A 16,178-nucleotide genomic window follows, 5' to 3' on the forward strand; every position below is an offset into this window, starting at 1 on the left:
AACTGTGTCATGGGGGCAAAACTGTGGGGGAAATCAATACATTCGTACACATTCTCTACAGCCTGATACTGAGAGAGAAAAGAAAATGGCAATTAAAAACAGACAGAAGGAACGAGATTAGAGAGGGAGGGAAGGAAGGAGACGGTGCTAATGACGGTCATTCAAACAGCAGGAAGCAGTTTCCTCCATCACAGGATGCAGCAGAAACAAATCTGTTCCTCTCTCTCATACCGCATGGCTTAAAGCAAAAGCATACATGCATCATCCTTTACTTTTAAAGGCAAAATAAAAATGTATAGATTCAGCACATTTTAAAGCATAAACTTCAGTGAAAAAAATTCATTTTGTGATATATGAAGAGTTTCGTTGCAAAACGAGATAAATCCGTTTTTAACATTATTATGTTATCATGTTATTATTTTGTTTTATGGTGCTACTTAGCTGTATTTTTTAAGTTATGAAGGTTTAAATCAAAACAAACCAACTGCAGTTGAATTGATATTAATTGGAATGCACAACCAAAAAACAAGATTTTTGAAAAATTAAAAAAATGGATTTATCTCGTTTTGCAACGAAACTCTTCATATGTATAAGTTTTAAATTGAGAGTGGATGTGACTCCCTGCTGATCTCTCAGACAGCATGCTTCATTGATCTTGTTTTATGTCTTTAGACGGATAATCGTCTACATTTATCATGGCATATTTATGAATACTACTCTCAAACATTTACAAACCATGGTGTAAAATTGCATTTCCCAACACCTGCCAATATCTGGTGTAGAACTTAAAATAGAAGACATGTTACATTGTACAGTAGATAAGCTAACTAAAGAAAAACTAAAACAACATCTGATTTATTGGCAGGTCTTAAAATTAGGTAAATACAACCTCAAAGGAAAAGCAAATGACATATTACACTATGTCATGGTTTATTTAACAAAAACTAGGCCAAAATGGAGAAGCTAATGTGTGACAAACTAAGTACACTCTTACTGCTTCCATAGGAATTAAGAGTTAAGTAGCAGTCAAGCGCTGCTAATCAAGTTTTGGCAGTTTGCTGGTCTAGAGCATTTAGGTGTCTGGTAACACAATTCCAATTATGTATATTACATATTATTATATCTATTATAATCGCATTTATATATAATTATATATCAATTATATATAACATCAATTATAATATTGATATTGTTAGTAATAATATTTTACTTTTTTCAAAATAATGTATAAATATAATACAATAAATAAAAATACAATAAAAATATATTATAAAATATAATTAAACTAATTATAATTAGTTTAATTATAATTAAAAATAATAATAATATAATTAATATTTAGTCTTTTTTTCTGTTAAAGCCATGATAGCACAAAGCAAATAAAGGCCTCTGGACCTCAAGATATCAAAGACAATTTTATTATTTAAATATGTTCCTTGAGGTTCACTTATAACGTTAAAGTTTTATGCACAAAAAAAAAAAAATAAAAAAATAAATATTAAAAAAAAAAAAATATATATATATATATATATATATATATATATTTATTTATTTTTTGTATATATATATATATATATATATATATATATATATATATATATATATATATATATATATATATAAATGCGGAACAAAATTTATTTTCAACCTTAATTCTGACCCACTGTCTGAAATGATCCATTTTGTCAATAAATGTGATCGGCTAACATCATTGCATAGAAAACAGTATCAACGCCCACTCGCTATTGCATGCCTGTTTTGAAAACATAATCCATATAAAACCGTCATTTACGGATAAAGCATTATGAAATCATTTACTTTGTATTTGTGATGCAGCTGCTGTCAAATCCAATGCAGTGTCTTATTTACAAAACAAAATGCTCCGAACAAACATATAACCCTCTGACACAATCCCGAGGATGCCAATAAAATGGGATCCTTCTGAAGTCATTACAGAGACACCAACAAGCTGTTTACATTCTATGCGTCAAAGTGAATGGTATTTCACTCTTGTATACTGTATCCAGTGTAGACAGCATCACTGATTATAATGGGTTCTGTTTGCTTTTGATGCGACATAATGCTCACATCTTGTGTAGGCAAATGTCAGCTGTTAAGCGAATAAATGCCAGTGGGCGGGCCTATGATTTGATTTTGTATAAGTAGTTTGCGAATTACACAATCCTTTTTTGGGGGGGGGATAGGGCTGGGCGATATATCGCATGCGATTTTCAAGCACATTTCGTCAGTAAAGCCGGTTCCCTACGGTTCTGTCTATTAAATGCCGCTCCATTTGAAAGCAGGTGATGGCAATTTAGCGGTAATCAGGGAACCGGCTTTACTGACGAAATGCGCTTGAAAATCGCATGCAATATATCACCCAGCCCTAGGGGGGGATATATATTACATACATTTACTTTTTTTTCCATTTGTAGGGGCTAGTTTTTATAATTACCTCATTAAAATCAACTTGAACCTGCCTATCTGTTGTTTAAGTACCTTTTTAACCACTTGACTTCAGTCTAATGTGAGTTATGCACATTCACAAAAACTCTCGATATAACCTCTGAAACTCTCTATACTGCAAAATGAATCTCTTATTTGCATCTTTTCTGCATATTGTTGTTTGTGATGATGATAAAAGATAATTTGCGTCAGTTCAGACCCCCTTTACGAAACAAAGACCTCTTATATGTCAAAAGATCAAGGCAAATTTGATTTCTCATGTCATGTACCCTTTAAACAGATTCTCTTTCTGTCACACAAACAAACAGACTGTCAGTTATCAGCAATCAGTGCTGCTCATCATGAGGCATTTTTAAGGCTGAGTCTCAAGGCTGAATCCAGAAACCTCCTGCTTCCTCTCTCAGGCACCTGTGTAAATTCACAATCAGCCCATCATTCCCAGCTGCAACAGAGCCTTGATTATGCAGAGGTTCCCTGATTACAGTGGAAGAATATGTTTGCTAAGATTACTCAGGGTACATTACAATCTCTTGACAATGCCCTATAACAGGGTATTCAGCTAGTTACAAGGCATTTTTCAAATGGTAAAGACTTGGTTCTACTCAAGGATTGCAAATATCATAGGAAACAAATGAACATCAATATAATCACTAGAGTCCTTCATGAAGTCTTCATTTCAAAAGCTCTGGCATCTTTATTCAGCAACAATTAAAAATACATTGCAAATTAACCAAATTGCATTTATTCATTTTAAAGTTTGGAACAGTCATTTTTTGGGAAAATGTTACGTGTTCAAGACATATTAAGTAATTTAGCTTTATTTCACCTCTCAAGAGCAGAGCATTACGTTAAACACAATAAATCTCATATGCCATTGGCCAGAAAAAAAACTCAAACTCCATTGTTTTAAAAGGAGCCCAGAGATACTGTGTTTATACTTTCCAGGGGGAATCAATCTGCGAATGGCTTACTTATAATCGTTTCTACATAATTAATTCACATGATACACACACATATTCAGCAATGTGAACAGCTTAGTGGGTCAGTAATAGGAGATGTTGTGCTGTCCTTCAGTGATGTTACATAACACAACCAGGGACTACAATCTTCTATTTTTACATGAGCGGGGAGAGGGGCTGCCTCAGCAGACATCTCCAGTATACACACACACACACACACCTCTACCTGAATCAGCTGCTCATGATAGACAATAACATGATTTCAGATGTCTAAGTCCAACAACAAATTGGGCCCTATTCTAACGATCTAAGTGCATGGTCTAAAGCACACGGTGCGAGTGCATTTAGAGCGTGTCCGAATCCACTTTTGCTAGTTTAACGATGGGAAAAATGGTCGCCGTGCCCGGCGCATGGTCTAAAAGGGTTGTAACTATTCTCTCAATGAGTAATGGGTGTGTTTTGGGTGTAATGTGCAATAAACCAATCAGTTTCATCTCCCATTCCCTTTAAAAGCCAGTTGCGCTCGTGCCATGGCGGATACGCTATTTACATGGCAGAAATTGCAAGTGGAAAAACTGAACGCTTCTCTATCGAGGAAACGGATCTGCTCATGCGCGAGGTTAAAGCATTGTGGTATTGTGTTAACACAGATTCAGATGCGTGTTAACACAATGCCAAGGAGGACAGACATCAGCAATAATCTTAGGTGTGCAATTGTTGCTGCCCATCAATCTAGAAAGGGTTACAAGGTCATTTCAAAACAATCTGAAGTACATTACACAGTGAGGAAGATTATTCACAAGAGTTGCCAATCTTCCCAGGAGTGGACGTCACAGCAAATTCACCCCAAGTTCAGACCGTGCACTGCTCAGAGAAACTGCAAAAAACCCAAGAGCTACATCTCAGACTCTACAGGCCTCAGTTGGCATGTTAAATATTAAAGTTCATGACAGTACAATTAGAAAAAGACTGCACACGTATGGCTTGTTTGGAAGGGCTGCCAGGAGAAAGCGCCTTCTCTCTAAAAAGAACATGGCAGCATGGCTTAGGTTTGAACAAACCACAAGACTTCTGGAACAATGTTCTTTGGACAGACAAATCCAAAGTGGAGATGTTTGACCATAATGCACAGCACCACGTTTGATTTGGGCTTGTTTTGACCATGAACTCCTCTGCATACCAAAGTATTCAAATGTGAGGCCATCTGTCTGACAGCTAAAGCTTGGGTAATTGCAACAGGACAATGTTTCCAAGCACACCAGTAAATCTACAACAGAATGGCTAAAAAAAGAAAAGAATCAAGATGTTGCACTGGCCCAGTCAAAGTTCAGACCTCATCCTGACTGAAATGTTGTGGCAGGACCTTAAAGAGCTGTGCATAAACAGATGCCCACAAACCTCAATGAACTGAAGCAACGTTGTATAGAAGAGTGTGCCAAAATTCTTCCACAACGATGTGAGAGTCTGATATAGTCATATAAAAAATTATTACTACAAGTTATTGCTGCTAAAGGTGGATCTAAAAGCAATTAATCATAGAGTGACCTAGTTTGCCACACATGGCTCTCCATTTTGGCTTTATTTTTGTTAAATAAATAATGATACAATGTAATATTATGTCATGTGGTGTTGTTCATCTGAGGTTGTATTTACCTAATTTTAAGATCTGCTAAAGACCAGATAGAATTCAAAAGGGTGTACTTTCTTTTTCACATGATGGTAAGTGTTTATCAGCAAGTTTTACTGGTCAAATTGTGTGTTTGTAGGTTTCAGAAATATCTTATGTTTTTCAGTCTTCATCTCTCCTCATATTTGATTTTAACACAGTTTGTACTCATCACACAAGGTAAGGAACTTTTATTTGTTTATTTGTACATCGCATTTCACACAAGCCGGTAATTCAGTTTTACTTTCCCGGGCAATGTGCAGCATCAAATATAAATGTCTTGCTCTTGCAGAAGAGAAGATCGCTCTTCTGAAATTTCCCTAAAATTGTCAGTTGCTTTGGAATATTGGGAGAAATATAAAGACATTAAAGACAAGAGAGAGGGATGCTCATTTTCCCAGAAAAGTGACTGCAAGATTTAAATGAACGATGTAGTGGCAAGGAACCACCCGACGCGCTATTTTGGCAGGGGATCTAGCATTCTGCATGCTTTAGTTTAAATCAGACATAGAGATAAAGTTGTTTTGAAAGATAACATTTTTTTAAATGAATTAGTGACAGATAGAGAAAGGTTGTGCATGTGCATTATCTGCATCTGTGCAGCATCTCTAATAATAATAATGAAGCTGCAAGTTTAAATAGATCAAAAACAGATACATTACATCTTTTTAACTTTTCAGTAAGCTATCAAAACAATTTTATTAATAAATATTGCATTGATAGTGGAGACAACATGTTTCTGTGCTTCTCAATGTCTGTGCGCAGTGTGATTTCCGCTCTCTTTTTTTGTTGATCATTGTAGCCAATCACAGACGTATCTGTTGAGCGGATGAACACAAAGGCCAATCAGAGGTGTTTAAGAATCCGCTCAACACTAGTAACAGACATATTGTGAATTCAATTATTTTAATTGAATTTATTTTGTTTAATTAATTTTTTTTAACAAATATATAAACGTAAATGTAATAAATTGACGTAAAAGATTACATTTAAGGTTAGAAAAAAAATCCCCTTACAAAAGTAAAAAAAAGAAAAATGCACATGGAATTCAATTTAAGGGAGCAGATATCTCCCCATAATGAAAAAACATAATTTCTGTCAGAAGGTAGTCTTGACTGTGCTCCTAAAAATGTAAGCATAAAGCCTTCAAGGCTGTGTTGACAGTTTAAGGAAGTGCCTGACAACAATAGTGTTATCCATGATTGCATTAATTAGCTCTACTGTGACATAATTAGCTGACATGCTATGTTAACTTGTCAACAGGAGGTGAACTGTGTCCTGACACATCTGAATCAATAAACATCCATTGGTAATGTGATCTGTTAACACCACAATTAAGTAATCGCACTAAAGGGTCACCAAACATACACAGTGTCTCCAAGCCATCCAAGGCATCTACAAAGACAATCCAGCAGATTAAATGGAAACGCACTTAGAAAACTTTGTCCTTCATAAGAAGCCCATCACCATGAGAGCGATCAAATAAACCTACCATAAAGCAATCTCATGACAGCGTCCGTTGGACAGATCCACACTTGCGTTTATCACGAGTTACTGAGTGCACTAAAGAGAAGTCACGCTTGAGTGCTCAAGGAATGCAGCCTGGGAAGATTCCGGTTTCCCTTTATTATGCACAAAAGCCTGCAGGACACACACACAGAGACAAGCTTAGCGCTTACCATACATTGCTCTTGATGTCAGTGAAGGTGCGCTCTCTTCTCAATCCTTCCCTGCAGCGTCTTAGATGCAGCTAGAGAGGGATTTTTGGAGACACTACACGCTCATGCACATGCGGTCTTACTGCTCTGGCGTCTAAAAGTGATGCGATACAAAGCGGGAGCATTCACACATACTAATGGACAGTGATGGGTAAGCTATGATGCTGCTGGGATGACCTTGGTTAATGCACCAGCCAGCGCATACAGGTCTCAAACGAATAATGCTCATTTTACACGCACGAGTGTACACCTTCTGCTCACCAATCACCACTCAATGAAGGAGGAGCCAGAGAGAGAGGGAGAGAGAGGAGGAGAGAGAAGGTTGTACTCATTCATTCTCTGCAGAAGCTCCTCCCACATTCTAAACATCTCTCTCTCTGGTTGTGTTCAGAATCAAATACTAGTAATGTACTGCTTACTGCATAGTGGACAGTGTATATCACTGATTCTTATTTCTCAATATATTAAAAAACTTAATAAAAAGAAAAAAATTGGAAGAAAAGAATCCAATTCTCACTATTAACTACGACTTTGCCTCAAACTCCTAATTACTGCTTATTAATATTGAGGTAGATATTGGCTAATAAACAGCCAATATTTTAGTAATATGCATACTAATAAGCAACTAGGTAACAGTGAGAACTGGACCCTAGACTAAAGTGTTACCAAAAATTAAAATATAAATATGCACTTTTTAAAGAAACATTTCAATAAAAGAATAAGCAGCCATTTTTTATGTCAATATTGTCAGATATTTTTGAAATTACTGAAAAATAACAGCAAACAGTATACACTACCATTCAGAAGTTTGGGGTCTGTAAGATGCTATAATATTTTTTAAAGATGTCTCACATTTGATCAAAAATTATACAGTAAAAATATTAATATTGAAAAATATTACTACAACCTATAATAACGGTTTTAATAATTCCTAAAATGTATTTAGAATCATTTATTCCAATCCTGTGATGGGAAAGCTGAATTTTCAGCATCATTACTGTCTTCTTCAGTGTCACACGATCCTTCAGAAATCATTTTAATATGCTGATTTGCTACTCAAGAAACATTACTTATTATTATCAATGTTGAAACAGCTATACTGCTTAATATTTTTGTGAAAAACTCCCCATACATACAAAGGATTATTTGATGAATAGAATGTTAAAAAGAAAGTTAAAATAGAAATCTTTAGAAACATTACATATGTCTTTACTGTCACTTCTGATTAATTTAATGCATTCTTGCTACATAAAAGTCACGATTCCCTAAAAAAAAAAAAAAAAACCTCTTACTGGCCCCAAACTTTTAAATGGTAGTTTATAAATAGCAGAAACAAGCCCTATTTGGACAGTAATTACTTGTCAGGTGGACTGTTAATATAATAATTTTAATTCACATCATGCATGCAGGACAAAAAAAAAAAAAAAAATGGAAGTTTACTTCTCACATGGTATGGAATAGATATGACATTATATATTAATACAAAGATTAATTATTTTCATTTACTGTATACATAATACAAATATGTATAAATTCATTTAAATTAATATAAATCATAAATTGTTCAAATATTCAAAACAGCTGGCCTTTATGAGAGCCAAACAAATAAATGAAAATTCAGCCATTTTAAGTGTGAATGGCTACATCAGCAGTGGTTTGAAAAAGACTTTTCCATCACTAGTTCCTCCCAAACTTAGAGATATTGATTCAGACGGGAATTAAATTCCCAAAACAATCTTGTATTTTGTCTAAAAACAGTCGTTAATTCAGCCTGGAATTTTTCTCCAGGGACATCAGAGAAAAACACTAACATTACCGAATCAGATGGCAATTAAATCGCAGACTACCATCTGTAAATGCTGAAATTACATTACGTCCCTCTGGGTAACAATTACTGCCGGAATAGGGCTTTAGAGCAGTATGTTAGTATGCTATACCAAACATAACCTTTCTCTTTTTCAAACTGCAATCCAACATTCGCCTCCTACAGACTCTCTCCTCCTCTCACATGTGTGTGCTGTGGAAAACATACAACAGCACCACTAATGTGTAGGCTTTCACACATGCTAAAAATTCTGCTGGCAGTGCCACTATATTCCCTTAGAGATATGCAATAACAATGACAGCCATCTTATCTGAAACACTTTTACAAGCATGTGTTGTGATTGTATCTAAGCAATATCAAAACTAGACTATATCCAGTGTCATTATTGTTAACCAAAACAAAACTATTAAAATTGCTTTTGTTCAAGATTAAGTAAAATATAAATATTAGATGAAAAACTTGAAAACAAACAACAAAAAAGAAAATGTTCAGTTGAAACCAGTTGTTGCAGAGCTGGAGCAATTGTGAATGCACAGTTTTTTAGCAGAATTTAGATTAAAAATATTACCCTGTCAGAATTGTCATCTGAGGATCTTGAAAAAATATTAGCTTGCTAACAGCCAAGTGACATTTACACAGGAATTTGGCTTGCCTAATTAGCAACTAAATGTGCTTAATTAAAACCAACCGGAGCACAGATGCCAAGTTTCAGTCACAGATGAGTGTTTCCATGACGACACACTAAATAAATCTGTCAGGATTGCAGCATCCAGATATCTGCGCTGTCATCACTTGCAAATAGAAATAGTGGTGATTTTGACTCCAGTTAGTGAACAACCACCTAACAGTCACCCAGAATATAGCAATGACCCAGAACAACTTAGCAACTGCATAGCAACACCCTGGCAACCATCCGCAACAATCTTGCACAATTGCAGAGCGTTTTGCATTGGCAGACAACATTCTTACATTTTGTACTTGTCTTTTGACCTAAAAACGTACAATAAAATATTTAATCAATCAATCAATCAAGCAGTGGCGACTGATCAGGGGAAAAAAGTGAGAGCTTACCCAAAATTCTAGCTTCAGATGATGGCTAGGTGAGTGAAATTATATTTTTGTGCTATATATGAGAATTTTTGTTTACATTTTCTGTCTAAAATATAATTTTAAAGCAGTTAAGCAAAAAATCCTGGTAAGGGGATCCTCAGACAATTTAGTGTGCCTCCTGTATTTTAAAATCCACCAGCCGTCACTGCAATTAAAGGGATAGTTCACCCCAAAATTTTGTCATCACTTTCTCATCCTCAAATTGTTCCAAACCTATATGAATTTCTTTCTTCTGCTGAACACAAAAGAAGATATTTTGAAGGATGTCGGAAACCATAAAAGGAGATGGGCCCCACTGACTTCCATACTATGGAAAAAAAAAAAAAAAATACTATGGAAGTCAATGGGGTGCATCAACTGTTTGGTTTCTGACATTCTTCACATGAATTCACACACTGACAGAATTTTTGGATGAATTGTCCCTTTAAAGGATTAGTTCACTTCAGAATTAAAATTTCCTTATAATTTACTCACCCCCATTTCATCCAAGATGTTCATGTCTTTCTTTCCTCAGTCGAAAAGAAATTAATGTTGAGAAAATATTGCAGGATTTTTCTCCACATAGTGGACTTCACCAGGGTTCAACGGGTTGAAGGTCCAAATGTCAGTTTCAGTGCAGCTTCAAAGGGCTCTACACGATCCCAGAAGAGGAATAAGAGTCTTGTCTAGTGAAACGATCAGTCATTTTTGAAAAAAAAAAAAATCTAAATTTATATACTTTTTAACTACAAATGCTCGTCTTGCACTAGCTTTGTGATCCGCCACGCATTATGTAATCACGTTGGAAAGGTCACGTTTGCCATAGGTGGAAGTACAGATCCAGTGTCTACAAAGTGAACGTGCAAACACTAACTCAAACGCCCTTTAAAAAAAAGATAAAACAACGATTTCGGATGATTTTGAAGTAGGAGGAGAAAATGAGATGGAGTTTTTCACACTACTGCAGTACTACCACCTACGTCATGTGTAACGTTTCTAACGTGATTACGTAATGCACGGCGCATCGCAAAGCAGTGTAGGATGAGCATTTGTGGTTAAAAAGTATATCAATTTTATATATATTTTTTTTTTAATTACTGATTGGGATCATGTAGAGCCTTTTGAAGCTGTATTGAAACTGCAATTTGAACCTTTAACCCATTGGTAGCCATTAAAGGGATAGTTCACCCAAAAATGAAAATTTGATGTTTATCTGCTTACCCCCAGCGCATCCAAGATGTAAGTGACTTTGTATCTTCAGTAGAACACAAATGATGACTCCAATAACCGTTTCCGTCTGTCAGTCAAATAATGCTAGAGGATGGGAACTTCTACTATAAGAGTAAATAAAAGGTCTGATCGCGCTCTGACAGCGGCAGTGATGTCTCGTGCATATACTTCAATGAGAGCAAGACATCACTGCTGCTGTCAGAGCGCGATCAGACCTTACTAACGAGTGCTGAACGCGATTGGACATAGTGGTGTATTAGAATTAAAAAATTATATAAATACTGTTCGGTTTATCGCACAAACCGATCGTTTCATGTCTTAGGACATCCATGTGTCGTCACGAGCCGCAGGGGTTAATTTGGACTTGTCTATGCAAGTTTTTTTTACTCTTACAGTAGAAGTTCCCATCCAGTAGCATTATTTGACTGACAGACGGCAGCGGTTGCAGTTAAAAATCATCATTTGTGTTCTACTGAAGAAACAAAGTCACCTACATCTTGAATGCACTGGGGGTAAGCAGATAAACATCAAATTTTAATTTTTGGGTGAACTATCCCTTTAAAGTCCACTATATGGAGAAAAATCATGTTTTTTTTTCTTTAAAAACCTTCATTTCTTTTCGACTGAAGAAAGAAAGACAAAAACATCTTGGATGACATGGAGGTGAGTAAATTATCAGGAAATTTTAATTCTGCAGTGAACTAATCTTTTAAGTTATATACTTAAATGTGAAATGACACAATCCTAGAGTTGCTCCATGGGCACAATGGCATTATACTGAGCAAATCTGATTCTGTGAGAAGAATACATCAGTATCCTGGCAGAGACAGGACCTCTTACCACGGCTCGGGCGGTGATCCAGCAGGGTACGACAGTCCAGTGCCAACCTCCGGGTGGCAACAGGTTCTGGGACAGCCATGGGCATAAGAATATCAGCTCCCAACCTCACAAACAACTCTTAAAGTCACGAAAATATTTATTTAGATAACTGCTTGGTTATCTAAACAAACTAGCAAATGAAAATAATCAAAAGAGCAGCCTGTTGTCTTGCAACTCACTTTATCCTCTAATGTACTAAAGTACTAAATGCACAAAGCAAACTAACTTGCTGATCCAAAGTCAAATCAAACAAATTAGAAACGCTCCCACCAAACACTACTGAAATAATATTCTTAAATCCTTCAAAATTTTGATTTTTACAAAAAAAATAAACAAGCAAACTTAATCCTCTGAAAAGTATCTTGTCCTTGTACTTCCTCAGGTCTCTCTTTTTAAAGATAATCACTGGGTTTTAACAGTGTGCTCAGCTCACGGCATTCCTTCAACGCTGGGCAGATTCCTGTGCCTTGTCTCACTTGCCTTGACACTGACAGCATCTCCTCGGTCCGACAAACTCCCACACTCTCTTTCTCTCTGGAGTTTATTGAGACAATGACGGAGGAGGAATAGTGGAACTCATTGTGTCAGTGAGATGTTTATTAATGAGACCGAGAGAGAACGAGAGAGAGAGTGAAAGAGAGAGAAATGCAAACTGGCCAAATCCAAGGACCGTCCTTGCAAACAAGACTACAAGTAGGCCCAAAAGAAATCTGCACCAGCAGAAACATTCAAAAACAAACCTCTAGAGACTTCTGGAAATGGAAATTACTATAATTTACAAATGCTTCCAGTTAATCCTAACAGCGGGTGTATTAATACTCTCAAAATCTGAACAAAAGAACAAAAAAGTTTGCAGAATCCATAAAGTCATAATGTGATGGAAGTAGTAACAGATCTTTTATTAAGTATTGTGGTGTACATCCAAACAGATGGACATCCAAACATCCAAATCAAATAAGAAAAAAAATGTAGGGCTGCTAGGGTGGGGACGTGATTCAATCAATCAATTGTTGATGGATGGGGGTAGATCTGAATGCAATCTTGCAGTCAACTGTAAGAAAGGGGCGGGTTTATGCAAACTAAATGACTGGATAAAATTTTGGGAAACTTTTGCTGGCAAAAAATTTTCAACTGTTAATAGCATACTGATGTATAAAGCACTGCTCACACTTTCCATGCAGCTTTCTGTTGGTCATCACAGCAAATCTGCATGACCAACATGAGCTAAATCTGCGTGTGGAAATTTTTCGGCCAAATGCAAAGCATAAACATAAGCATAGATGAACTGTTCACAATAAGATCCTTGAGATGCATTTAGAAAATAGATAGGGTGAATTTCTATTCATGCCAACTTTAAAGATCTGCTAAAACTTTCATTGACAAAGATGTGGTGTTTATGCACAGACATTTCTCATTTCTGGGAAGCTGGCCATAAATGCTTCCACCAGACACACTGAGTGATGTGGACAATTAAACACAATTGTATTACATACTCTGCATGCCAACCAGCTAATTAAAAGCGTTATACCTGCAAAACCTCTCTAAAAGCACAGCCAAATTCAACCAAACCAAATATTCACCTTTAAACGGTTAGTTCACCCAAAAATGAAATTGCTGTCCTTAAGTACTCAGCCTCATATCGTTCCAAACCTGTAAGTCCTTCGTTCATCTTCAGAACACAAATTAAAATATTTTTGATGAAATCCGAGAGGATTTTATCTATAGAAAGCAAGGAAATTACCACATTCAAGGTCCAGAAAAGTAGTAAAGACATTGTTAAAATAGTCAATGTGACTACAGTGGTTTAACCTTAATGTTATGAAGCGATGAGAATACTTTTTGTGCGCAAAAACAAAAATGACGACTTTATTCAACGCCGGCTCATTATTGGCCAATTCCTGCATCAGCATCACACGCATGTGTCATGGTGCTCACTTTCAGACGCAAACACAGAAGCTCTGCACTGGGTCAACTGCGTAAAAGACTGACAGGGTAGAGAAAAATTGTTGAATAAAGTCGTTATTTTTGTTTTGTTTTTGCACACAAAAAGTATTCTCATTGCTTCATAACATTGAGATTGAACAACTGTAGTCACGTTGACTATTGTAATGAAGTCTTTACTACTTCTCTGGACTTTGAATGTGGTAATTTCATTGCTTTCTATGGGAGACAAAAAACGTCTTGGATTTCATCAAAAATATCTTAACATGTGTTCCCAAGAAGAACGAAGGTTTTGCGGGTTTGGAACGACATGAGGGTGAGTAATTAGTGACAGAAATTTAATTTTTGGATGAACTAACCCTTTAAAAATGTAGTGTTGTAACCATTTTCCAATAAGGTTATAGTAACTATAAATACTAAAGTGACTAGTTTACCATGGTGAATTTTTGTAGGGATTCATTTAATTGTATAAATTCCATTATGCGATTCAAAATGTTATCTGTATGTATGTACTTCACATGCATTTAACTTTGAATAATGTAGAATCAAGCTCATACCGGTCATGATGACTTCCAAGTTACGCCAGATGTCGCTCTTGCACTCAACCAGTTACTGCGGCGCACCGGCGTCCAGCGGTCCAAAGCCGGACTTCACGCCAAACAAGGACGCTACTTTCCGTTCACTCACAGTAGGAAAGCCGCAGGCTGGTGTGGGGCCTACCGCTGAAGCACACAGATGAGATTCAAAACAGATCGCGCTGTACTTGAATACTGCTTAGTGCTTACATTTGGGTACAATTATCAACATGTTTGTGCGTTTCTGGGTTTTATGATATCAGTCCATTTTTTGTAAAAAATGTTTTTCTCGTAGCTTTCCAGTCTGTTATTGTAAGCGATTCCTAACAAAACACGAATGTAAATATTTTAGTAATTAACCACGTTTTAACAGCGTTTTTCTTTTCACTCAGTTAATAAACTGACTTTATAATCCTCAAATAATGTGAGGAACATCTTAAGAAATTAACTGTCCAGACAGGGTGTGTAATATGTACACTTATTACAAAAAAAAACAAAAAAAAAAAACAATTGTTTGAACATGCTCGTTTGACATATCAACACTTTCATAACTATATATAAAAAAACCTTAATCTCATATTTTTATTTCCTCACCGCTTGTTTTCAGCTGCATAGTCTGGTAGAACATAAAGCTCCTCTCATGTTCCGTCAACGAGCCAAAATAAACATAAGTGACTCGAATTCACTGCCTCCACACAGTGATTCAGACACACTTCCTCTGAGAGCTGCACTATTACAGGAAAGCTGCATAGAGGAACTCAACCCTTCCAGATTTATTCATCACGCATTAAGTAATATTAATAATAGTATTTTTTTTTTTTTTTTTTTTTTTTTTTTTTACATTTATTACATAAACCAAATTAATTCATCATGCACTGAAGCCTTGGTTGCTGTTCTATTTTTTATTATTAATAATGTGAATTAAAATAATAGCTGAACACGTCCATATGAATTCATCATGCATTTAAGTGTCAGTTTATTTTTTTAATTATTAATAACAATAATAATGCAAATCAAAATTAATAGCTAAACACTTCCAGAATAATTCATCATGCAACGAAGTACCAGTTTCTATTTTGTTGTTTTTTGACTTTTCTGAGAAATGATTCTTTAGGTTCCTGGAATCATTGGGAAAGGCTTTTAATTGCACTGAAGCTACAGATGAAGACATATGATGATGAAGATACTCTCTTAAGTGATGTCAGGCAGGCACTTGAGCAGTGATGCATTGTGAAGCACAGCTGATCCAACCACCTGATGGCAGCATGCCATGCAAGTCGTGCTGGGCAAGGCTTGACCATCGAAGGTTTGCGGGTAATGCAGGCACATTCTCAGTATATTTTTCTTAATCAAGATTAGAAACATTTAGATTAAATAAATATCATTAATATATATGTTTCAAACTTAACACTTTAATTAAATTAAGATTAACCAATTAAATTCAATATTCAAAAGCAACAATAATATCATGACATTATGCTGCTGAAACATAATATTTCTAAATGATTTTGTGTGTGTGTGTGTGCTTTTGTTTATATTACATTGTGGGGACCAGATGTCCCAACGATGTAATATAAACCTGAGTTCACCTACATCGTGGGGACCAGCCACCGGTCCCCACAATGTAAATTAATTAATAAAAATACTAAATGATGTTTTTGTGAGAAAATAAAGGTATGCACAGTTTCCTGTGATGGTTAGGTTTAGGGTTAGGGGTAGGGTAGGGGGATAGAAAGTACAGTTTGTACAGTATAAAATGGATTGCGGCCTATGGAAAGCCCCCACAATTCACAAAAACAAACGTGTGTGTGTGTGTGTGTTTACACTGGC

The 16,178-nt window shown here is 35.9% G+C and overlaps 1 protein-coding gene across 1 annotated transcript in view; it reads right to left on the reverse strand.

The window, feature by feature from the left end:
- The window catches only part of efr3bb (EFR3 homolog Bb (S. cerevisiae)), a 37,284-nt gene extending 22,213 nt beyond the window's left edge, over positions 1-15,071 (reverse strand). The window contains exons 1-2 of the mRNA XM_067384336.1: positions 14,943-15,071; positions 14,331-14,495 (exon numbers count right to left, since the gene is read on the reverse strand). Coding sequence (XP_067240437.1) covers positions 14,331-14,337 — 7 coding nt within the window. The 5' untranslated portion in view covers positions 14,338-14,495; positions 14,943-15,071. The remainder of the gene's footprint in view (positions 1-14,330; positions 14,496-14,942) is intronic.
- Positions 15,072-16,178: the final 1,107 nt, after the last annotated feature.

Source organism: Chanodichthys erythropterus, chromosome 4 (genome assembly GCF_024489055.1).
Source record: "Chanodichthys erythropterus isolate Z2021 chromosome 4, ASM2448905v1, whole genome shotgun sequence".
Classification (NCBI taxonomy): Eukaryota; Metazoa; Chordata; class Actinopteri; order Cypriniformes; family Xenocyprididae; genus Chanodichthys; species Chanodichthys erythropterus.